Source organism: Hirundo rustica, chromosome 1 (genome assembly GCF_015227805.2).
Source record: "Hirundo rustica isolate bHirRus1 chromosome 1, bHirRus1.pri.v3, whole genome shotgun sequence".
In the NCBI taxonomy this organism is placed as follows: Eukaryota; Metazoa; Chordata; class Aves; order Passeriformes; family Hirundinidae; genus Hirundo; species Hirundo rustica.
The window spans coordinates 12707212-12732727 of NC_053450.1; the positions used below are offsets into that span (position 1 = coordinate 12707212).

The window sequence follows — 25516 nt, forward strand, 5'->3', positions numbered from 1 at the left end:
TTGGGCCTTTCTTTGTCATTCAGATGGGCATATCCCAGGAAAAATTCCTACCTAGTGAATGTGCAACCTTCACTTCCAGGTCAATTACTACACTGCATTAACTGATGAAAGTATTTTTTAAAACTCTAGGTTGCAGTAAATGCTCTTTTATGTGTAAGGACACAGTACACAGTTTATTGGTGAGATGTGTGGCATCAGCTGTTCATTGTGTGCTGAATAATTCAGTCAGCAGCTTCAGTTTCTTAGGTGGTCTGGAATAAATATGAGACACTCTTGATTATTCAGAGACTGGATTTTGGAGAAGATCGTGACTGACTGTGTCTTACTTCTTTTGGCAAATATGCAATTCCTGAATAGTATTTTTATAATTGGGTAGAGCCCACTAGTTAGTTACTCTTTATTACCAAGATATGTCCAACAAGTAACTATATGATCAATGATACCTGAAGCATTCTGGTTAGCATGGTGCCAGCAAATGGCACAGTAAATTGAAAATTAAAACAAATTAACTACTGCAACTGAAGCTTGTGTTTTCGTATATAAATTATTATAAAATTGGAATGAGTATGGCCACTCTATTATCCCCAAGTTGTTTGTTTAATTCTCTCCATGTACATCCTGTGTTGTGGGGAGGAGGTGGCGGTGGCAGCCAGTTGTGTGGGTGTCCCATGGCTGAGAGCACCCAGATTCCCTGTGAGCGGAAGGCTGCTGTGCTGCTGCCATCTGCTGCCCCAGCCCAGGAGACTGGTGTGGGAGCTGTTGGACTGGCATAGCACAGGTGAGTGACATCGGCTGCGCACCACAAGCACCCGCAGGCATTTGGTCAGGCTGTTACCATCAAGCTGTTACATGGAGTAAATAACACCAGTTTCCTTATTTTGGTCAGTTTGGTTATACTGTGTCCCTACATCCCTTGTGTTGCCCTATTACTCTGTGGTCCCGAAAGAACTTGAGATTTGGATATAGTGTTGCAGGACAGCCAGTCACGACTAATATTGTGCACTGTTAGCAGGAGACTCAATGTCTTTCAAAGACAACACAGGCAGAATTGCTTGAAAGCTGATTTTTTCCATCAATGACCTTCCCAGTCACTCCCACAGGACCTGCAGGTCAGCATATCTCAGGCAGAACTGTAAGCTGTGTCAGTAGAACATGGATGGGAGTGGGCTAACCAGGGCGGGGCAGAGGGAGTTTGCAGTTGGGGTAAATTAACAGGGCTGTTCACAGCCAGTGCCAGGAGGGAAATTAACCCTGTGACCCTAGGTATTACTGTATTTAGTTTTAGTAATACCTTTGAGTATCTGTTGCATGTGCCAGGCCATGACACCTCTTGTGGCCAAGAGAGCCATGCTCACATGGGGCGTCAATGTTCTGTCAAGTGGGGTTAAGCTGCTAAAAACTAAATTCCATAAGCTACATTATACTTAGAGAATACTGAATCACTAGGTTGGAAGAGACCTCCAAGATCATGGAGTCCAACCCATGCCCTAACACCTCAACTAAATGATGGCACCGAGTGCCACATCCAGTCTTTTTTTAAACACATCCAGGAATGGTGACTCCATCACCATTGTGACTTTTCTTCCTTCTATTTTAAATGCGAGTTCAGGTAATGAAATAACATTCAACTAACATTCCATCGACTTCTATTGCCTTTCCCCAAGAAAATGGTTGGAGTCAGAGGTGAAAGAAGTAATAGGGAAACAGAAAGAAACTAGGAAGGTATCCAGCCGGCAGCCAGAGCCTGCTGTAAATTGCGTGTGCTGCAGAGACAATTCTGGGTGAGATAACTGGAGATTACACAGTAAAGGCATCCATTAATCTTCCTGGAGAGCTAAGGGAGCTGCTGGCAGTGGTCAGAGGCCAGACCTGACAGGCTTTTCTTTACTGTAGAATATGGCTGCACCCCCTCCCAGTCAGGGATGAGCAGGAAGACCTGGGATGTACAGGACAGCCTCTCCATGTCTGTATAGGGCTGAAGAAAGAGTGTTCCAAACCTATGCTTTCAATTTAAATGGCCATTTTTGAGCTAAATCTTGCTCAGGCTCCAGTGCTGTTCAGAGCTGTTTATCGAGTCTCTTCATAACTTACCTTGTTTGTAGATGATGAATTGCTCAAGTGGTTGGGTTGGCGTTTTGCCGCCTTCTCCTCATTAGCTGATCCAAGTTGCCATCCCAACTACCCCTGCCAGTCTTTTGACTTGGGCATGTCAGCATGTGGAATCTCACATTCACAGCTGGTACAACTACTTCAGCTCATAGTTACTCTCTGCTTTTGTCCACATATAATTTTAAAAATAAGGCTAAATGATGTTCATACTATATCCTTTATAATAAAAGCATTGCCCCAAACTGTTGAAAACAGGAAATGTATTTCCTTCTCATTACATTCTGTCCCCTGAAGATCTAATGCAATTGTTTTGCGTTAAAAATCAAATGAATACAGAATTACCATACAAAAGCTTGCCACTTTTATTTGCATACAAAACAGAAATGAAAGAGGTTCACAATAAATTATCAGTGTGCTCCCGGAACATTCTTGTGTATTTATTTTAGTTGAGTTAAAAAAAACAATGGTCTGTTAATGTAAGAAATCTTTGCAAAAGGATAATAAGCCAGGTGTAAGGACACCTGATGCATTGTTCTCCAGTGGATTTAGTCAGGTTACTCTGCTAGTAAAGCAATTAATCCAAAACAAACAGAAAATAATCAAATGGGGAAAAAAAATGATAAGAAAACGTGAAATTTTGTGAATGGTTTTACTTACACCACCTAGCCAGATGTGTTTTTTCAGATACAGTTTGAAGAGTGAAGGGAACAGTACTCCAGAGAAAGATCTACAAGTGACCTTTCATCATCAGCTAACACCAGCCCACTAACATACTAAACTTCTGGCATGCAAGGTAATTACCATTATTTGTTGTGTCAACTGGCCATGTACATGTTTTTCTCCTTAAACATAAGAACCTGTAAACATCTTCAGTGACAGATGAGGCACCGGGACAAAAGGCCAAACACAGGTGCACATAAAATATTTCCCTTTTTTAAACAGTTCATTGAGAGGGGCTTTTTCTGCTCGTCTTTGTGCGTACTGGGGTCTTGGCACTCCTTTTGGCTATCCTCCTTGCGAAGCGACTGATTCCCGGGGATCTCAGCTCAACGGCTTCCATCTCTTCTTGAACAGGAGTGAACTCTGGTTGAGCAAGATGAGGTGATGGGTAGGGCTGGGAGTATGGGGAATGTAAGGGGTAGGACCCGTGAACTGCATACGCCTGTTGCTCACCATCGTAAAGGTCCTCAGGGTCATAGATTTGGTAGGAGTTATGTGGCAACTGCACTACTGGGATGTCTTGATCAGTTGGCTCACCGTATCCACCTTAACCCACCACCACCAAGAGTATTCATACGGTTAACACAGGAGGAGGGGAGTAGAAAATTAAAGCATTCATTAGGAAATTGACTTTTTATATATAGATATATTTCTATATAATGTGTGTGAGTATATTTATATAATCTTTAAATACACATCTTTTATTCACATAAAGGAACAATGGAAACATTTAACAAAATTAATAAGCTGGAGCAATTGGAAACCCACCAACAGACAGCCAAGTTAGTTGGAAACCGCCACCACAATTTGTCAAATGTCCAGTTGTAATACTGTGCTCATTATACACTGCACACTCTGCCTGCTATAGCTTATTCCAATTATGGCCTAGAATACATGATTAGCAGGCAAAAATGGGTCAGGCAGTAATTTTTAGCAGTGCCAGGAAGCCAAGTGCATGTACAGCAGCTGTAAGTTCATTAGTGGTAGTCATTATCGTTGCTGGAAAGCACAGAGCAGTTCAGCATCCATCTCTGACCTTCAGCCCAATGAGACCTGAACCAGAATGAGCCTTTCACCTTCTGAATTGGTAGCCATTGTAAGGGATTGGGCCTTGAAACAGGAAATGAACAACGGGGAGGGGAAGTGAGGGGAAAAGGATAGGAAGAGACGACAACAAAAACATTCAGGTAAGTAAAACATACATATCAGCTCAGGGACAGATTAAACTGTAAACATCAAACAAATATGCCTTATGCGTAACATTTGTAGTTTAGTGCTTTACTAATAAATTTTGATTTTAGGTTGGGTGATGTAATTTTTGGTAATTGTGTTAACTTCTTCCCATGGCCTCTCCGTGCTATAATGAGATGGGAAAGTAGGATACAGAGAAGATAATAGAAAGAATCTTTTTCTCCAGATGGCTTCACTGGTTAATGATGGACACGTGCATCCCTGTGCCAGGTTACACTACTACAGGTTTAGTAAGGGTCATGCTTTCATGCCACTCAGAGGCACATGGAAGGGAGGTTGAGCAACACATTTGAAAAACTGTAAATGTAAAAACTCTGCTGTCACAAACATGAGTTGGTAGGGCTTCAACACAGACCATTGGGATGGAGCAGGTTTGTACAACTACACAAACACGTACAGGACAAAACCCACTAGGCGGGATGGGTTTTACAGGCTGGGATCAGACAGCGGTCCTTTGGTCACTACGCTGGGTCACCTCCTCTTCGTGCTGCAGTCCCACAAAGTAGAGCCACACTGGACACGCAGGTTTTTAGGGAGCCAACACATTTTAGTGCAAGGTTCATCGGTAGCCTCCATCTCACTTGGGCTGTTAGAAAATGCCACCCACACCTCTGCAAACGGCAGCTGTCCCGACTCCTCGCTACTCACCTCCCATGCCGTACCCAGCGCAGGAGGATGGGTCACAGTACCCTGGAGGCCCAGCAGGACCCTGCGAGCCTGGGGATCCTGTGTGACCAGCAGGACCTCGTGGGCCTGGAGGTCCTGGTGGTCCCGGGCTGCCAGTTCGACTTTCTCCTGGAGGTCCTGCATAGAACAGGGAGATGAAACATCTGAGCAGTGTCTTTCATGAAATCAGGGATATGAGGCCATCTTTCCTGGCCTGGAAAACATGGCATTGAGTGTTATAAACACTTCCAGGAGACAGCTTGAGAGGAGGAGCAAGGCAACCTGGCTCTGACTCCCCTGGGCAAGCTGAGGGAAAGACTTCAGCCTCTGGCAAGGAAGACAGAGCAGCAGCCTGAGAGGAGACCCGCTCCCAATGAGCTTCCTCTCTGGCTGCTGCTTCATTTTCTTGGCCAGAGACAGCTTCTAGCCAGAACTGGAGCAAATGTTTCACCAAACATCAGATTTCTGGAAAGGGATTTTCATGGGGAAAGGACAGCCCTGGATGCCTGTGCAGCTCTTGATTCCTCCCACTCCCTTTCAATACAGCTTCTGAATAATGCTGTGACTTGATAGCAGTGCCTACTGGACAGAGTATCCTCATGAGGTCAATGCAGTTTTACTCCTGTTTCAACAGGACCTGGTTATCATTCTCTGCTTTTTAGGACTTAAATATAAATCCATGTGATATAATGTGCTTAAACATATACATTTCTCTGTCAACTCATGTTTAGGTATGACATGAAGTCAATGAGAAAACAAATGTAATTAGTCCAGATTAATTTTTTTTCCCCTTCCAGAAGCCATGTCTGAAAAAAAAAAAACAAAACAACTCGATACATTTTTAAAAGGTGGGCTTGGAGAAGCAGCTTATCATAGGGAAAAAGAAAATACTTGTGTGATGGGTGACACCATCATGTGGCACATCCCAACACGATACTACATAGTAAGAATATTATGATAGTTAAGGTGCCTGAACTGCTACTCTTCTGCTACTCTCCTTAAGGGGAAAGAGAGAGCTGCTGTAAGCTTCTTCACATGGGGGTCAGAGTGGTCTAATCCTCAATGGCTCAAATGTAAGTTTACCTGTGGATCCTGGTGGGCCTCGGGGTCCTTGTGTTCCAACACCTGGATTGCCTTTTTCTCCTTTCTCACCTGGTAAACCTAAGGAAATAGTATTCAGTCACATTTTGATCAAAAATGTGAGCAGTGTTTATTATTTAACCAGTATTATAGTTCCATATGTAATTTTTCATCTAAAAACAGATGGCAGAGAAAGAAGGAGGTGAAAATTAAAAATTATTTGGTTCTTTTTCCATCCCTCCCCTGACAGCCTCTGAAGGGAAATGTCATTCTTGGGGTCTTAAACATTCCTACTGCCATGGTGGTTTCATCAGGACGGTATGCAGCAGCATCGGCCAGTTTCCAAGCTGCACTTCCTGTGGAAAGCTGCCTCTGGACTACACCAAGGTGCAACTATTGTAAGTCAGAAGAGTCTTCCAAGCCTTGTAGCTATAAATTAATGTGTAGCCCAGAAAAGTCAAATTTTTAGTGCTACAGCAAACTTTCCTTCAAACATTCACCCACAGAAGAGTGGTTCAGCACAAGATTGTTCGCAGAAAGAGTTGGTACTGGTTATGGCAGATTCTTGCTAAAACATGGGAAAGGAGTTTCATCACAGTCAAAATATGACCCCCAAATAAAGCCCAATCCCAGTCTTGAAACTTTGATATGCCAACAGGCAGAGCCAGTGAGTTGCGTTCCTGCACTAGCTCGTGGGACTGTATTTCTCTCCTTGCATGTGATCTATGGAGATCACAAATCTAGTAATTCAGAGAAAGCACTGCTTACTTGCAGCTTTCTGTCTTCTTCTGCATTACCTCTATGGAATCCTACAAAAACACTTTCTATATGCAGCCATCACAATAAGCAGTGTTGAACTGATCTATAGTAGGTGTCAAAACTATAAATTCCAGACCCTGAGTTTCCATTGGTGACTTGGAAATTCTCATAAAATCTGTGTTTGATTTGGATGGTTGAAAGACACCAAATCCAGGCTGGTTTGTGGGACTTCCCCCCCCATTTTCCAGACCTCCCTCCCAGCACTGGTAATTGCTCTGCTGGCTTCACAGCTTCCTCACTTTCAGAGTCAAAGTCTATACACAGCACCTTCATCAACACAGCAGTGAGAAAACAGCTGCTGCCCTGGGTGGGCAATATCTACAGTTCCAACTGACTGGTCTCCTTCCCTCCTCTCTGCTCAGGTGACTGCTCCCTCTTAGGGAAAACAGCTGGAGAACACCTCATTTTTGCAAGGAATCATAGAATCACAGAATATGATGAGTTGGAAGACACCACAAAGATTATTAAGTCTGATTGCCAGCCCTGCACAGCACCACCCCCAAGAATCACACCATGTGCCTGGGAGCATTGTCCAAACACTTCTTGAGCTCTGTCAGGCTGGTGCTGTGACCACTGCCCTGGGAAGCTGTTCCAGTGCCCAACCACCCTCTGGGTGAGAAGCTTTTTCCTAATATCCAACCTATCCCTGCCCTGACAGAGCTTCAGGCCATTCCCCTGGGTTCTGTCATTGGTAACCACAGAGAAGAGATCGGTGTCTATCCCTCCTCTTCTCCTTACAAGGAAGTTGTAACTGCAATGAGGACTCTCCTCAGTCTCCTGGCCAAACAAACCAAGTGACCTCAGCCCCTCCTCATCAGGTTTCCCCTCAGGGAGTCACAGAAGATCTTTTTTTAGCCTCTTAAGCCAATTTGTAATGGAACCAAGTAAGTAATTAAAAAGTCTAAGTGTGGAAAAATTTATAATTAAAACCCATCAGTAGCAAAGAATTACTCACATCAAGTTTACCAAATGTAAGTCTGCTGAATTGAAGTGGATTCTGTATCTGGGTCTTCTGCAGGAACAGAAGGCTTCCAGGGCAACATATTGTCTGACCCAATCACATGGAAAACACAGGCCACGCCACTGCAGCCAGTAAACCCACACTGAGCACATAATTTTTAACCAAAGCATGACAAGCTCTTTATCTTACCTCTACAAGGTCCTTTGCCACTGTCCTGGCATAGTTAAGGCATTGCCTGTTCCCCTTTTTTGCCTTTTATTTCCTTTAGTTGCATAATTTTGAGGGAAGGGTGGTGGTGGTGGTGGGTTTTTTCCAGATGCCTGACATTTGCTTCGCCCTGGCTTGCTTCAAACATGCAGAAAATCACCTGTTGCTATTCTCTACCTGTGCTGCAAGCCTTGTAACAAGGTAAATGTATCCAAATTATCTCTTACCACACAGGACCTGCAGGAAAGGCTTTGCCCTTTGCAAAAGACAAAGTCTGTTTGTGTGAATTGCTTTTTTCCTGAGACAACTGACGCATTACAACCATCTGCAATCTACATAGATGTTTAGTACAAGGACCATTGCTTATCCTACTGCATGGTAACATTACTTGGTGACTTCAAAGACAACAGCCACTCAATTATAATTATTAACACATGCAAAACTACACACCCATATGTGATGTTCACAGGATAAAACGTCAGTTAAAAATGCTAAACATGGAACAAATATACTCAGGCTAAGAAGAAAACATTCATTCTAGAATAAATGATGAATCTCTGTGCAGGGCAAAAGTTCTTTGAAAGCAAACACTAAAGGCCAAGATAAAAGTCCGCATCAGGTTTCTTTTAGTCTGATTTCCAGTAAAGTTTATCCAAGTTAAAGAGAACATAAACAATGATGCAAAAGTATACTACTCCTAAGGCAAAATGCTCATGAGTTAAAGCCATGGGCTTCCCTCAGGCACTTAAGAGACTCACAGACCTGTTGGCTCACTCCTAATAAATGGCAGAATATTCAAAATTCACCCAAGTCATCTTTGGTGCCAGCAGAGCACAGCTTACAGAAAGCCAACCAGAGAAGCCATCACTCTTGTAGGTTACTGCAAAGGTTAATTGCCCTGAGAATGAAAGTGTGTGTATCAAAACTTGCCATTTCAGTTAAGAATGCCTTCAGGTCCCAGGAACTGCTTTCATATTTGTGCTCCAGACATGCTTCAGCAATGCCATCAAACTGTCTCTCCTCTTCATGCTAACCATGGGTTGATGTCTTGCCCCCATCCAAAACAAGCAATGTCTTCAGTTCAGCCCCATGGAGATCACAAGCAACTGAAACCAGTTATTTCCAACCCTTCACTAAAGAAAACTGATAGCATCACTTGCTGAAAACAAAACCAAGCTCATGAGCATATTCTCTAGCAAAGAAAATTAAATTTTCATGGTTTCTGCTCAAATGGAAATCTCAGGTGTTCTTTATCTAATTTTGTCTTTAAGAGAATGCTGTCCTGTGAGGAGAACTATGTATTGCACTTAAGAAAAATTAAACTACTCCCCAAAATGTCCTCTTCTCAAGATGTTCAGCTGTGAACATAGTGTATAATAACACAGGGTTGTGGGGGGTTGGGTTTTTTTTTTATCCAGATGAAGCTAAAAATGGAAATAAAAATATTTAATTGACTTAACTGGCAAAAGTTCCATTTAATTCCACTGGAATTTTGCCATCACAGCTGTAAATGTGGCTTTTGATAACACATGTTTAACTGGCTCTTTCATATAAAGCCAGGAAGCAAATAAGGATGAGGCTGTGCTTGAGAACAGTAACTTTCCCAGTGACAGCTTAGGTATTTATTGTACTTTAATCATAGTGGGATGGGCTGAGTGGCTGTAAGTTTTATTTACCACTTCAGACCACATAAGAGCTGAAGTCCATCCAGCAGCAGGAGAATTGCACCTTCACAGCATCTGAAGCCTAGCAGTGCCTCAGAAAAATTTTTACTATAGCTTTTCCATTTTTCAACAAAGTTGAGAAAACCACCCATATGTTATAAAAATAAATGGAAACCAAAAAGAAGAAAAAAAAAAAGACCACGTTGGATCTTTTGGTTTCTATACCGTGTTGCAGAGGTTCAACAACTTTCTGGGCACTCAGAAATCAGACACTAGTTTAAATCCCAGTTCATAAACAAAACCAAAACAAAATATGTTCAAACTGAAAGAAAAAGAAAAACCAGTGCTGCGAACTAGTTAAAATAGAGATGAGGGCTGTGAATAATCAGTGTTTGTTTTTTTTCCAAATTCCTACACTTATGCAAATAAGCAAGGAGCAAAATTCTAGTGATTTATCTGGGATTGTGTACTGTAGGGGCCTGGTAATACAACGTGGCCTCTCATCTGGCAACACACACTGAGAACTGAATCTGTCAAGAGAATGACTTGTCCTTTCTCACTGAGGTGGTCTTTCTTGGAAGAACCAGCTCAGTGTGTTACTACTGAGAGGAATCCCATCCATCATCGGCCTAGAAGTTCAAGTGGAGGGTTCTAACAGAACTCCATACACTCTCTCAATCTGTGTCTCCTTCCAAAGCCTCTGATTAATGCTTGGCAGGGGGAGAGGGTAAACAAGGGAAAAGAAGCTATTGGCTAGGCAAGTTAGCAGGGAAGTTTACTGATGTCTCTCACTGCTGACATTTTCCAGTAAAGCTCTCTTTGGTGCACCATTTCTAACCAGTTCCCTAAGAAGTGTCCTCTTTTAGCAGGCTGGGATTGAATAGGTGGAGCTGAAAGAAACATCTGGCCTCCTCCACCTTTTTATCTTCCTGTTTTACCACTCAGCTCAGAGCCAGGAAGAGGCTCTTGAAGCAATTCCAACAGTTTGAGGGGGGGAAAAAGCAACACTACTAGATAAGCGAACAGGTGGGTTTTTCCTTCTAATGACTATTACTTCTTAGCACACTCTGTTGCATGGCATTTTCTGATCTTCGAGGCGGAGCCTGACTTTCAGAGTTGCTAATCTGGGCTTGAACATTAAATTGGCTTCATATACAACCAAAATGCTGATGACATAAGTGAAAAGAAACACATTTTTCATCAAGACTTCCAGGTGGCTGGCTGGAGATCTTCAGGACAGAAGTATACATTGTGTTTGCTGAGCAAGTTAAATGCAAGCAATGCTTCAGAACATAGCAACGGATGGAGTCTGACTCCATTTACCCTCCTCTCTGTAGTCACTGAAAACTTAAAAACCCTTCCTCCCATCCAGAAGCTGAGCAATTTTAGTCTGCTGCTTCCATGTGTGATATGTCATTAGGAATCAAGTGAGAATTGAGAATGCATGAAAAACTTTGAATTGTTCTCCACAAGCATGAAGCTGGTTAAGTAATTTTAAATTTTCATTTTTGCATTTTGGCATTAGCTTAGAGCAATTCCTCAGAAATGGATTCAAAAACATCCCAAGAGTGTAGTAAAAAGTATCTTCCTGCTCAGTAAAGTGCTACTACATCAAACACACATCTAAAAATTCACCTGCTTCTGAAGAAATTAAATCCTCAAGGAGCAATAATTTATTTTATACTTCTGCTTAGTTTCTGAAGGAGCTTCTTCCTCTTTCCTCCAGATTCTGTTCAAGGCTCCAGTTACATGAATGTCCTAAAATCCATTTTCACCCCAAATAAACCAGCCAATTATTTTGTCTTGAAGTTTACACATGGATTCTTGATTCTTGAAACAACCTCATTTTAATCTGTAAATATTGTAAAACGCTCCTAACATTTGGTATCACGTTTTATGAAAATCTGCAGAGAGGTCTGGCTGACTGCAGTGCTGAAGGATGCTTGATTAAAGCTTTCTCTCTACCAAGTATAAAACTCCCCACAAGCACTACTTGCCAAAATCAGTGCCTTCTAACATCAGTTATCCATATAGAGAGGAAAAGGGTAATAGAGAGGGAAGGGGCAATTTTCTTTTTAATGTCTTTTTACCCTTTCTGTACTCTATTGCCAATGCTGCTTCCCAGACATTAATATTGTCTGCAGTGGGCCAACTCACATCGTGTTTCATTTAAATGACTGCATCTAATCACTCTGTGATTCCACAATCTGCATGTCTGGATATCAGCACAGCAAATCCAATGAAAGTACAGGCTAAATGTTGGACATCTTCCTTTTTGGTAGCTTGGCATTTTGGTTGTCCCTTTCCTGAAGTCCTAGCTTGAAAATCTTCTTCCCAAAAAGAAGAGAAAGATTTGAAATATGCTAGTATTAGTGTGAAATCAAGTACCCTGAAATCTGCATTCAGGGTCTCCAGATCACCTTTTTTAAAGTCAGTTCCTCAATTGCTGTCTCTTCCAATCTTCTTTTCTACTTGTCTCAGACTCCCTCATTCCTCCTTCTTTCTGGACAGTGTGTGGTTTTTGCTCAGCTTGAGCAGGCAACAGCAGGACTGAAGGGTCAGGTCCTGAAACCTTGCCTCTCTTTTCAAAATGGTAATGGGAATTACACTCTTGAGGGCAAGACTCACAGGTTCACTCAAAGACTTTCCATTAAAAAAATGTTTTAATTATGGTCATAATGGCTACTGTGAGCTGGAACTATTAAATTCCTGAACAGTCTTCAGAGCAATTAATTTTAAAAATCCCAGATAGCAGATTTTGTAACAGCAACACCAATTCACTGCCTCTGAATAACACATTTGGCTCATGGGTTTTTGGTCACCTCCTCATGTGATGTCTTCAAAGCACTTTCACAGTTGTAGATCTACTCAGTATTACCTTCTGAGGTTAGTGCTACTCTGGGACACAAAAGATAGCCAAGGTGGCACAGAAAGAGAGTAAATCAAACATGCAGCTTGTTTAGTTATTAGACAATGCTCATGGAGGAAAGGAGAATGGGATCTAGCCTACATGTGAGAAACACAGAAGAGAGTTTTGCTGAGATGAAACATGATATGATGGGATGTGCACAATCAGATTCCACCAATCTTCAGCAATTTAAACATTAAACCTCTGTCTGATCCTGCCAAATCACACTTGGCACAGCCTGCGTGACCTTTATGACAGAGTCTCCAGAGTCCTCATTATGGTCTGCGCCCACCAATTAGTGAGAAAAATGTTGCTTTCACACTTGGACAGGAAACAAAAGCTATCAGAATGTATCAGGAAAGGGAGGTATCATTTTATTTTTGTGAAGTATGAAGCCTACCTCTTTCTCCTGGTCTTCCTGGTTGACCGGGGCTTCCTGGAAACCCTTGCATGCCTGGTGATCCTTGCTCACCCTGTGGCCCTGGAGCCCCTGGTCGACCTGGCTCACCAGGAGGTCCTGCGATGGTTCGTGTTGAGACAGACTGGCTCGGAATCTGGTTCAGGATAGAGTTATATCTTGCCATATGACCTATCAGGAAAAAAAGTCATCATTTTCAAGTAGCAGTGGAAAATCTGGTTCAGCAGAGTTTGAACAGAGAACTGGAAGGTTCTCAAGGCTGTGGTCTGTCATGCTTTGGTATTATGAAGTTGTGCACTTCATGGGGGAGAATTAGTAGTCTAGGGAGTGTGCAGAAAATGGAAGAACTATTGTGCAGGATTTTATTTTCTTACTTTGGTAAGGGTTTGGGGGGCTGTTGTATTTTATGTCTATAAAAATTTAAAATTGTTGCAGCAGAAGCTTCTGTATGCTGTAATAGCTTGGAGACAATTCCAGCTTTTTTTTTCAGAAGACTGATGCTAATCAGCTCTAGTTGGACATAAATCTAGTTGGAACATAAATCTCAGCTGTCTAGTCTAAAACAAACAGATCCCCTTGGATATTTCAAAAAGTGTCATATTTGTAAGTAACTGTGGCAGGAAAAGATCCATTCTAGAGAGAGAAGCACATGGACTATCCGTGTACTTGCCTTGGATGAGCTGTTCACACACTTGACGAGCAACAGCCCGGACCATTGCTTGGGACTGGAGGTCGCCCTGGATAACAACAGCAACAGTGTCATGAAACAGTTTCTTGAGTCAGTTCTGTGCTGAAAGCACTTTGGGCAAAGAAAGATATTTATTATTGCTGAGACATTATATCCTCACAGATGAGAAAGGAAAGCCAAATAAATGTTGTGACTTCACTGGTTCCCGTTTCTCTTTTTGGCCAGCAAACAGAGGTCTGAGAAGATAGTCATAATGAGAGATTTGGAGACATGCTTACTGCCACATACTTCCCACCTTCGAAACATTAATGTAGCTATATAAAAGACCATGTCTAGAAAAGAAGGAAAGTTTGATTAATTGCAAAGAGAAAACTACTGTGCCTGTAAACAAAGAAAAAGAAATTTTCAGGAAAAGCTCTTTATGAGACAGAGGGTCAGGCAGGAAAAAAAATACGGCTATCATAAACAGACTTACCCGTTCACCCCTTTCACCCTTAGCTCCGGGAGGACCCTATGAAAAGATTTAATACAAAAATTAATTCTCATTTTGTCCTGCTCAAAATTTTTAACACCTAAACTTTGTCTGCCTTGTGGAGTTATAGTAAAGGGAGAAAAAATAAACTATAAACAAGCTTTCAGGAGGTTATATGACAGTGACAAATGCACTTCTATCATTTCAGTACTCAACAAAATGTTCACCTTTGGCAATTACATGGGAACAATGACTCTCACAAGTGTTTGCCACACACACTGAATTCACTTATTTAAAATGATAGCAAGGACAGACCACCATATAATGCATTTCACATGGCTGAAACAGGTCTAATTTTTGCAAAATAGCAGCCTGAAATTTGCTGTAGTAGTGAGACTGCATCCACTATGAACAGAGCGAGCAATGGGATTAAACTACACAGAAGATTACATTTGACATTAAGGATAATGTAATACTGTAATGATGGTGAGGAGGATTATGGATTGAAACAAGCTGTCTAGGGCAGTTACAGCTTCACCAATGCCACTTTTTGGGGTAGGCTACACATTTCTCAGGAACTCTTGAAGGAAGAAAAGGTCTGTTGGTCTAAGCCTGGTGCTGATAACACCAAGGTTTGATCCCTGTATGGGCCATTCACTTGAGAGCTGGACTTGATCCTTGTGGTTCCCTTCCAACTCTATTCTGTGCTTCTGTGTAGGTAACCAGCTAAGGGATACATGGTTAAGTACAGCTTATTCTGTCATTGGAGAGAAGAAGAGCCTACAAAAAGACTAAAAGATTATTTCTAAGGCCTCTATTCTATAATTATATGTTTTGGAATAGATAGTTATTGAAGCTCAGTAATTTTTCAGCCACCTGGTTTTTTTCAGCATTACTAGAGTCTACCCATGCACAGAAGAGCTCTTGCATGACTCACAGGAATATCTACATTCTAGAAAATTTATTTCAGTATCTGGAACATATGTTTGGACAGGAACTGCATAGTCAACTTGTTATATATTGATAGTAAAGCTACCCATAGCTCATCAAATCTCCTTTATAGATTCCACAATTACACTTGGAAACTATGCAGAACTGGGCATTAGGTTATTATCTTCGCCTATGTATTATCGGTCAATTTAATTTCATTTCCACTTAACCAAATGAAAATGCTTGCATTGCCCAAAGTCTCCAAACCAAACTGGATTTTGGAAAAAAAATTATATTCTACAAATAGTGGCAGAAATGCACACTGTCCCATTCTGATGTCTTTAAAAATTAAATAAAATGCTTACTGTAATAGATGGAAAAAAGCTGAGTGGGCTTTATAATTAAACAAGTAGTCAAATGTTAAAATATGAATACATAATATTGTCTGAACTCTTATAGAGACAAAGAAGTCCACTATAAATATTCTCTTTCACATAATTTACACACTCATTTCATAGTTGTATTCCTTTCTTCCAGTCAAAATGGGTTTTTAAATTATATATATATATATATATATAAATAAATATTAAAATATTAAAAAATAACATCTGAGAGACAATATTGGAGGTTCTTAATACTAATTTTAAATATAGAGGATATAATTTTCCATGCAATGAAACTTATAGTCAAATTTGTAATAGCAATCTAGAAAAAACCCTAGTCATTTGTTCTGATGTAAACACAGATTAACCCTAAAAGCCAGTTTTTCATTCATATATTATTTTCACAGTTTGGAAATCAGAATAATATTTTGGAAATATTCAGGTTCATAAATACTTGAATTTCCAGAAAGTTGATGCAAGGGCAAAAGGGAAAAAAAAAAGAAAAAAAGAAAAAAAAAAAAAGTAACTACACAAAGACTACAAATTCACATAGTTGTGTTTTTAACTTCTGTGTTTTAATCTTGTGTTTTGACTCTAATCCCTATATTCCAAACACAGTATGTAAGATCAACAAATATATTTAATTACAAAGAATGAACAAAGGTCAATATGATGTTTAACTTAGCCACTACCTGCAAAGAGATCATAGGCAATAGATACTGAGGAGTTCTGTCAAACAGTGAAACCAGGCTCAGAACCCAACTAATGCACAAGAGCAGACAGAGAAATATTAATTAGTTTTACTTACAGGAGCTCCAACATCACCTTGTGGCCCCTGACTTCCAGTAACACCTGGAACACCTGGAGCACCAGGTATGCCCTATGTGGAAAAAGAGGAAGAAAATAATGGTGATGACAATCAACATCCCTGAGTCCTGATGAGGAGAAGTGCACAGACATTTCTGTCAGTCGAAGACTGGAGATTCTCGGAGAGAGGACTAAGAAATACAATTTATAGGAAAAAGAACACCAAAAGCACAGCTCTGAGAAAAGCACTTGAGAAAGACAACTTGGGTTGCTTTCTAGAACAGGCAGAAATTGCTGAACGACTGGACTAAATCCTGTGATGTCAATACTGTATTCAAGGGGGATGAGTCAGGATGCTCTTTGTAAAAAACAACAAGATGGCTTGGAGAATACTCAGTACAGCCAGCAGCTTCATCTAATTTTTTAAATCTATTAAGAGGACATTAATTTTGCCTAGCTGCCTTAACTGAGAAGGCTGAGACTGATGGATGTGGCCTCTGCTGTCTTCCTTGATTACTCTATGACAGCACTTGTGCTCACCTCCAGCCTCTAGACCAAGTAAAACTTGGTGGTTCACTTCAGCTAATAGTCTTAATTAGAATTTTTTGACAAAAAGAAAGTCTTGTTTCAATGTTAAAAACAGTAATTCCCTCTTTATAGTGCAGTTACTTGACTAAGAACAAGCTATCAATCTACTGACAGAACAACTCTCTCCCCTTCCCAAGGGAGACATTCTCTTCTTGAGCTAAGTAGGAGTGGAAAGAAATTACACTGGACAAGCAGCTCTCTGCCAACTTTGTGCATCATGAGAATTCAAACTTCCCTTGGCCTTGCTCTATCCACTGTAGCATAGATAACAGTGTGACCTATAATCCCCCAAAATCCTGCTAACTTTTGCAGTAAGAAATTCCATGGGCAGTACTCACCATTGGGCCAGGAGGTCCTTGTGGGCCTGTGGGTCCATCCTTGCCAGGAAAGCCCTACAAAAGAGAAATAAATGCAATTTCATCAGCTTTTTACATGTACTTCATGAAGATGTTCTGTTTCATCTAGAAGAAATTTTTACCTTTGTTCTTTGTTTTCCTTTTGCTTTGTAGTTTGTGTTTGGGGTTTTTTCTAAATTATTACCTGTTGGTAGGGGTCTCTTAAGAAAAAGATTCCTTATTTTCCCTGGGGAGGGTTTATTTCTGAAAAGGAGCTATAGTGTCACCAAGATTAAGGAAAAAAAAAAAAAAATCCAGCTTGTCTCACAATATTTTTGAAGAAAAAACAATATCAATGAGAGGGTTTGCTGTCAAACCTCTCTACCACAGGGTCACGTTTCTACATCTGCTCTCACTGGTTGCAAGTATTCACAGTCCCACTGATGAGGTGCTGAAAGATGGCAACAGAGAGTGGATCTCTCTGCCCAGCAGTGCTGTACATACGCTCCAGCTATCACTGAGGTCCTGATGCAGGAAGCAGCAGGAATGCTCATGTGTTTTACATTATGAACGTGCCTCAGAGCTTCCAGAAATGAGAGCCAAAAAACTAAAGATAACTTGGAAACTGGAAAGTGAGTACATCACAGAAAAAAAGACTGACCAGATGTAGAAGAAAATACACCATTAATAAAGTATTCTTACAAATGAACCAATACGTGCATTTTGTATCCACATGCTACAAAAGCTTGGATTTCTGACCAGCCTGGTGATTAGGCAATTCTTTAATTACTACACAGCCTGAACAGGAGAAATATGGTTTTACCTCTGGCTCAAGACCAGTCTGAAAGGTGGTTTATGCTGGAAAGTTTTGGTTTACTGCTGAAAGGTTTGAAAATGTTTATGGTGACACACACAGTAAAGAACAGTCCAGGCTTCAGTATCTCATGGAGTTTTAGGAGAAAAATTCACAACTTTTTTGGTTTGTACATTTTTCCAAATCTTTGTTTCTGACATGGTTTTAGAAATGAATATAACATATTCTACTAGTGTTATACTTTACTGAATTTGGAAACTGTTACTCAAATCTGCAATCACATGGCATAAAAAATGGCTGGGGAATAATATTATCTGCCAGATACATGGAAAGGTGTTTCTTTTTTAAAAAAATTCTACTGGATGGGTATTTTGATGATAAAATAAGCCACATAGTTAACTCACATTATCTATGTATCCTTCAACTTGATAAGGAAATACCTTCCTATTCCACAGTGTAGCCAGAAGAAGCTGATGCCTTCATATTCATGTTTCATTTTTTAAAACAAAGATGTAAAACCTCTATTTTTCTCGGTTCCAAAGCAGGATGAAAACTGGTTTGACCCTTTAAGGGCTTAATTTAACTAGAAAGAGAGAAATATAGTGCTTTCCACTGATTTCTAGGATCTAGTGTGGATTCACACTAGCTTCTAAAGAAAAATAAAACTGTATGTTTTTCTCTTCTCCCACTCCAGTCAAAGAGTAGAATTAACAGTATGATCAGAAATACATTTTCTTGGAATATATTTCACTATTTCTTTCTTCTGAGCAGTGCTCTTACTCTTGGCTGCTCAGTAATCACCTCCTGCCTCTTCTCCTAGGGTTTATTTCTCTTGGCATTGTGTCTGTATCGCCCACAAAAGATTACCTCCTACTGTATTTATTAGATGTGAAAATTGCTATAGATAAGTCAAAGAGAAGCCTGGTTCAAGAAGGAGTATGGCAATACCTATTCTCTCATGCTGGTAAAAGATTAAAGGTATTTGTTTATGCTGCCAGCAGCATTTGAAGATGATGTTCCTCAGACCGCCTGATGGCCAGAATGGATCTGACACTCATTCTGAACTTTTGAGCTGGGAGCAGAGATTAGTAAGTACCAGGAAATTGGCAGGAAGACTGGGAATTTATTTCTTCTGGCTCTTTCTCCCATAATTTTTGGTGTGTGTAATGTAGAAGAAAATAGAGCACAGTGAGAATTCACAAAGTCGTATTCTGAGTACTGAAGCCTTGCAGATGCTATTTAATCTCCCATTTATTGAATACTCCTCCTTGCCTAACCATCTCTAATCCAGGGGGAATGACTGGAGGTATTACATAGCACAACAGCTCTTTCTCTCTGTCACATCCAGGATAGAAATGACTCTGTACAAAGCTACTGATTCTCTCTCATGGAACTGCAAGTCCAACAGCAGGATAGGACAGATTTTGATGTGTGACCTACCTAGGATGTAGGTCTTAGAATCAAGGTTTATATCATTTTGGAAAGTTAACTTAAATGAAGACATATTTTGATAATGGCATGAAATAAAAGTTTTAGAGAAAGAGTGTAGCTCTGACAGAATTTTTATAAGGGATTTTATTTGCCAAAATACAAATGGCATCACCAGTAAAATCTCAAGTCTGCTGAAATCAGCACTGCTGCTGACCTCATTATAAACTCTTGAACTTTCCGTAGCCTGGAATTTGTTTGGGGGAAACTTGTGGAGAGGTGACTTTTCAAGTAAGACTAGATACCAGCAAAAACTTAACTGAAGCTACTGAGTCAGGTTTGAAAGACTTTCATGTAGAGCCTTTAAAAAAACCCCTGCAGCCTGGGACACATGACTGCCAATTCAGGATCTGTCTTTCAACATGAAATGCTTGGCACTGCTGGTGGAGAAACATGATCTGTTCTCTTTAGTAAAACTCCCCCATACTGCTAGCTGCAAATATGGGTCAACAAGAAAGGACACCAACCAACCACAGCTACAACTATACAATAAAAATAAATCATTTTACATTTATAAAATCTTTCCTGACACTCTGGAAGCTGATGAGAGCAGACGGGACTTCTCCTCATGTGGAGTCTGAGGAGTAGATTTAACCAGGTTATCAGACAGTTATAAAATATTATCATGAATATTCAGAATATTTCCTTTATTATCAGAAAAAACTTTTTTTTATTTTACTCTTGATTCAACCTTCACAATGTATTTTTATTTCAACACATTCTTCTTCATATGGAGGGTATGTCATTATGAAAATGACCTTTTTATGAGTTCACATAACTGACAGGGAAGATGTTCTATGTCTTTCTAAACCCCAAGAAAAAGCAAGTAAATCAGGGACTTAAAACCAAGTTCAGAAATACAAAAAAGATACATTATAGATTAAGTGTGGTGGTGCAAGAATTGTTTTGTTAGGTTTTTATAAGAAGTTTATGTTATGGTTCATTTCACTGTATCCCAGTTCTGTAACCCTTTTGTGTGTTCTGTATAATAAGGTGTTTTGTCTCAGTCCTCCCACCCCCCACCTGACTTGTAACATCCCCTCTGCCCCCCTCGCTCTGGGGCAGCCTGTCTATCACTCCAGGGTTCCCTCCCAGGTTGCGAAATCTCAGGGAGAGGGCTTCAGGTGATAGGTCCCCTGGGCTGAGAGCCAGCCTTTTCCTCTGCTGCCGTTGCTGTCACGACATTATTGGGTCCAGCTTCTGAACCTACAAAGCTGAGAGCCAGCCTTTTCCTCTGCTGCTGTTGCTGTCACGACATTATTGGGTCCAGCTTCTGCTGAGAAGCCGACCAGCAGGTAAAAATAACCTGCGTACCCATCCATCAGTGGCTGTGTTGACCTGAGCTAGCCGGAGGTCAGTGCCCGCCGGGTGCGGGGACAGAACCAGACACAATTAAGTGTTGAATTACAACATTAAGAAAGGAAAATCAAACCCTTTCCTCAACTGATTTCAAAAAAGAAAATCAGAAAGTATGAACACTAGAATTTAAAAAAAAAAAAAAAAAAAAAAAAAAAGAGAGAGAGAGAGAACAAAGTGTAAAAGTGAAGTGATTCCAATTATCAGGAACCGAAGGGGAAAAGGTCTCCATTCCAGCACTTCATGAGTCTAATATCACATTATACCCCGTTCAAAGTTCTCAGAGATCTCCCAATAAGTACCAGCGCTGTGCTTACCACCCATTAAAATCAGTGTGATTTAGCAACCTGCACAAGTACTCTACAGCACTAGTACCACTATAATTAAAATATTTAAAGATCAATAAATATTAAAGGGGAAGGGATAACTAAGCCAAGAAAAACACAGAAAATCTCAGTTCTAGTAGTATAATACTTGAAAAACAGTTTGGCATCTTGGCTAACAGGATGAAGCCCAACAAAAAGAAACATTATACAAAAAGGCAATTTACTTCTCAGGAATTTTCCAGTTCCCCTTTGCTGCTGCAGTTATGCCCTTCAGAATTATCCTTTTTTCAAGTGCTGGGTCTTCAAAGAGACTGCGGTGAAATAATTACTTTGGATCTTTGCCCATTAAAAGCAATTTTATGTTGTCATAACTTCACAGGAATCAAATGAGTTACAACACCATAAAATCAGTATAGCATAATTGTTTGTTGCCATAGAAATAATTAAGCTAGACAACATTGCATAAGGGTTGCACAAAGACAATGCCAGGCTAACAGAACTCATTTCATGAGCTCAAGGCTGTTTATTCAGCTCCCGTGATTAACAGCAGAAGAAAGAGAGCACATGAAGAAAGCTTTATTACCGTATCTACAAAAACAGGCAATTTATGTAATTGCCCTACCTTTTTATAGACAACAGTGGGGTATTCTACAGACTAAACACTGGGGAATGTAAACGTTTCCAGGCTGTATCAAAAGCCTTTGCTGCACTAGTCTTCCATGGCTTTTCTCTGGAATACCATCTCTCTGCAACAACCTGGTAACTCCCACATGTGGGAGAACTAGACCACTCCTGAACTACCAGCATCAAGGCATGGCTGGGGGCATCCTGTGCTCAATATGAAGTCAGCAACAGAATAACATAAAAACACAGAGTTCTTTTCTCTGGCACATTGGCATCCCTCATGATCGGGAATGTAGAGGGAGGAGGCACAAAGCATTCACTTGTACAGTGTTTAGCACTAACTCATCTCAACTTGTCCAGGACCAAGACTAGACAGGACATGGCAAAAAACCGTATGTCCATCTGGATCCAGGTCTCTGTTGACCTGGAGGTGAATAGGTAGCATGAAAGTTGGGCAATTTAGAGGGAAATATTCCAGTGCGGTCAAAAAGAAAACATAAAAACAAGCAAAACCATAATACATCACAGTATTATGAAGTGGGGGAAAGAATGCATTTACTTACATATTTCACCACAATTTAATTGAAAATTAGAAGCCTATTCCTCCAATTAGGTTATTCATCTGATGATAATATTGCATCTTTATCCTAATAAAATGCCTTTCTTTTCTTGATTTTTAGAGAAAAAAGAAACATTTATCTATTGCCTAACTTCTACAGTAACTTCAGTGGAATTACTTTTAGATATAAAGATATGCCAATGTTTAAATTCATAATAGTGAGTTCAAATATGTGTTTTGGTACAGGGTTAGGGTTTTTTGTAACAAGGTCAGGAAAATCAAAGACGTTCCAGATTTTTCTGAAGTTCAAGTTACATTAACATATCAAAAAAAAAAAAGATCATGAATATGTAAATCTTCCTCAAATGAAACTGAAAAGTTATATTTCATAATGAACTTCTGCTGTAGACAGAAATCCACTACTATGCTAATAATAACTTTCCAGTGTCTGACTAATAATGAAACAGAAATCTCCCCAAGGAGCCAAAGAGGAGGACTTATAGGCTTAACTGCACAAATGAATATGAATTTTCTTTTACTGGCTCCTAGACAGACTGTAAGTACCTTCAGTTGTTTTACCAGGAGCAGAATAAGGCTGACTAAATTTTGGGTTTGGTATTATTTTTTACCTTTTCCTCATGTCAACTGTTTCTGCAGGTATCGTTCTACGTTCAGTGTTAAATTCCCTTGAAGTTATCTCTGTTATTCATTAATTAGTTAGAAAGCAAATTTAGATCATTGCCTTGGATTGCATACTAACTATGCACCATTTAATTTTAAACCATTAACGATTTAATTTTAAACATATAAGCCAAGATATTAATTGGCAATGCTGAACACAAGTGACATCTACTCCTACGAAATGCATGAAGCACAGGGTTTCCATTACACATCTCAAGCCTCAGCAGCAGATAGAAGGATTCCCACCCTCCTGTGCCTATTGGCACAGAGAGATGACCTCCAGAAAGGATAGAAGTGGCATAAATTATAATAAATCAACCATGCTGGGAAACATTTCCACTATGGAATGGGAACAAAACACATGTAAAACATACTCATTTCACCTTACCCTTTGACCTTGAGCTCCATCTCTTCCCGGTGAACCTGATGCTCCTGGGACACCCTAAGCATTTTAAAAGGAAAGCAAATTATGAGATGAAATGAACAGAATCCAGCTAAATAATTTTTGAGTGAAACCGTGTGACATGTTTTGGATAAATGGAACTAGGAAGCTCAATAATGGATAGCACCATAGAAGAGATTCATTAAAGAAGGTATTTCTGTCAAATGAGAGATGGGAAAACACATTGTTAAAATGCAGAGGTGTTGACTCTACAGAGATAGAATTTCAGCATTAAACAAGAAAGTCATCAGCTCTTGAGGCCCAAGTGAATCAGTTGCTGCACACCAGCATACCCTGGATTCCTCTTCTTTTTAAACGCCTGTTCAAATTCACCCCAACAACACATTTCTCAGTGGTTTAGAATATGTGCCCTAAACTCACAATGACATCAATTTAACATTCAAACTTAGTAAGTGACAAGGTATACAACAAGGAATACCTGCAGGCCAGGAAAACCAAGATCTCCCTTCTCTCCCTTTTCCCCTGGTGGCCCCTGCAAACAATTACAAATAGTAAATGGTTATATATGGTTACTTTTCTATTTTTAACAGTTCCCTTCTTTGAATAAAAAAACCAACAAAGCAACCAGTAAGCAAACAGACTGTGTTTCTTTCTGAAAGCAAACTTACAGACTCTTATTTGCAAAAAATGCAAATGTAGAAGTTATAAACATAGAAAACAAAACTAACTTTAAAAGGTTTCATAAGTAACCTGATAAAACTATAGCCATTTTGTTACCAAAAAAAAAAAAAAAAAAAAAAAAAAGGTAGCTATTTTCTTTTTCTCTTCAAAGGAATTTGTTTCACTTCAGGTCTCATCAGTATCTCCAATAATGGTGAAAAAATGGGTTTTCTGTGGAAATTAGGCATGTTTCCATGGTACTTTTCTAGATAATAAACAAACTAACTTTTATAAAAAACCAATTTCTCTATGAAATAACAGCTCTTATAATTAAAGTATTGTTTTAAAGTATTGTTATTCTCTATGATGACATCATCAGGAATATACAACTTTGGTAAACCATTATATTTTACATTAGCATCATATAGGCTGGAAAAAAGACGGAATTGTAGTGTAGTGTAGCAAATTTTGGGGAAAAAAAAAAAAAACAACTAGCAGAAAAAAATACATATATAACTACTTTTCTAGGCTTGTCTGTACCCATCTACTGGAAAGGTGTATGAAACAAGTGCTACTGGTTCACTATTCTAACAATGTTCATTTATGATGAAATTGTGTGACTTATTTCTCAACAGCCTTGCAAACTCCAGGCCTAATCACTTCCTCTGATGATAGATTTTATTATGTAATAAATATTATTGCTTAATTTTGGCAGAGAATATGGTGTTCTTGCTTGGGTACACCTTTCAAGTCAGAACTGATCTGTGATGAGCAATACAGCCAGAAAAAGAGAAAAAATTAACATTTTGGTCTGGTGCCATGTCACAATCCCCACTGCAATTTATTTTCACTTGACTCCAGGCTTGGATGCTAATACCCAGGTCATACTAAACTTGCAATCAAATACTTTCAGCTGACTAAAAATTCAGATCAAAATAAAAAACCAGAAATGCTGGCATTGAACCCATGTTTGCTAGAGGTCAAACCCCATCTGTTTTTTCACCTCAAATATTGAAATTCAGATTCTGATCACAACACCAAAAGCTATTTCAATCTAGACTAAGCTATTTGCTGTTTAAGAGATCACAGAAAAAAGCCTATTGATTTTTTGAATCTCACTGGAAGCCCCTGAATAGAAAGTCCACTGGGTCCTTGTGGTCCTGGAGGTCCTTGTGGTCCAGGAACACCGATTTCACCTCGAGGTCCATCTGGTCCCTAAAGTAGCACAGGACATAAGTTAAACTCTTATCATATGGACAAAGGCAGCTTCTGTTTGAAGAAAATACCAATAGATTCAGAAACATCTGAAATATGGGTTAACATGATTGAGCAGTTAGGGTTCAATTTAAAACTGTCTGGTTTCTTTATTAATACTAAAAAACCAGGATGACATGCTGTGAAAGCAGCATTCTGAATTTTATATCTTTTATCAAGGAACAAATAGGACAAGTAATTGTTTTGAAAAGAGCCACAGCAAATGCCAATGACATTTCACTATGCTTTTTCCTCAAAAACACCAGAGAAAATCTGGAATTCATTTCAGGGTTTCCATGCAGCAGAGATAAACCAAGAACCTGTGCCTCTGTCAAATGCAGAGTG

The 25516-nt window shown here is 39.8% G+C and overlaps 1 protein-coding gene across 5 annotated transcripts in view; it reads right to left on the reverse strand.

The window, feature by feature from the left end:
* Window positions 1-2447: 2447 nt before the first annotated feature.
* Window positions 2448-25516, reverse strand: part of COL14A1 (collagen type XIV alpha 1 chain) — a 118016-nt gene continuing 94947 nt past the window's right edge. For 2 of the 5 annotated variants that reach the window (XM_058419731.1, XM_040060153.1), the window contains 11 exons: window positions 25037-25132; window positions 23736-23789; window positions 23243-23296; window positions 17010-17063; window positions 16085-16156; window positions 13967-14002; window positions 13474-13540; window positions 12786-12974; window positions 5830-5907; window positions 4729-4884; window positions 2457-3375 (listed from right to left, as the gene is read on the reverse strand). In XM_058419731.1, coding sequence (XP_058275714.1) covers window positions 3053-3375; window positions 4729-4884; window positions 5830-5907; window positions 12786-12974; window positions 13474-13540; window positions 13967-14002; window positions 16085-16156; window positions 17010-17063; window positions 23243-23296; window positions 23736-23789; window positions 25037-25132 — 1179 coding nt within the window. In that variant the 3' untranslated portion in view covers window positions 2457-3052. Of the gene's footprint in view, window positions 3940-4728; window positions 4885-5829; window positions 5908-12785; window positions 12975-13473; window positions 13541-13966; window positions 14003-16084; window positions 16157-17009; window positions 17064-23242; window positions 23297-23735; window positions 23790-25036; window positions 25133-25516 lie in introns of all 5 variants that reach the window. The other 3 variants (XM_040060160.1, XM_040060144.1, XM_040060168.1) reach the window with 3 other exon arrangements.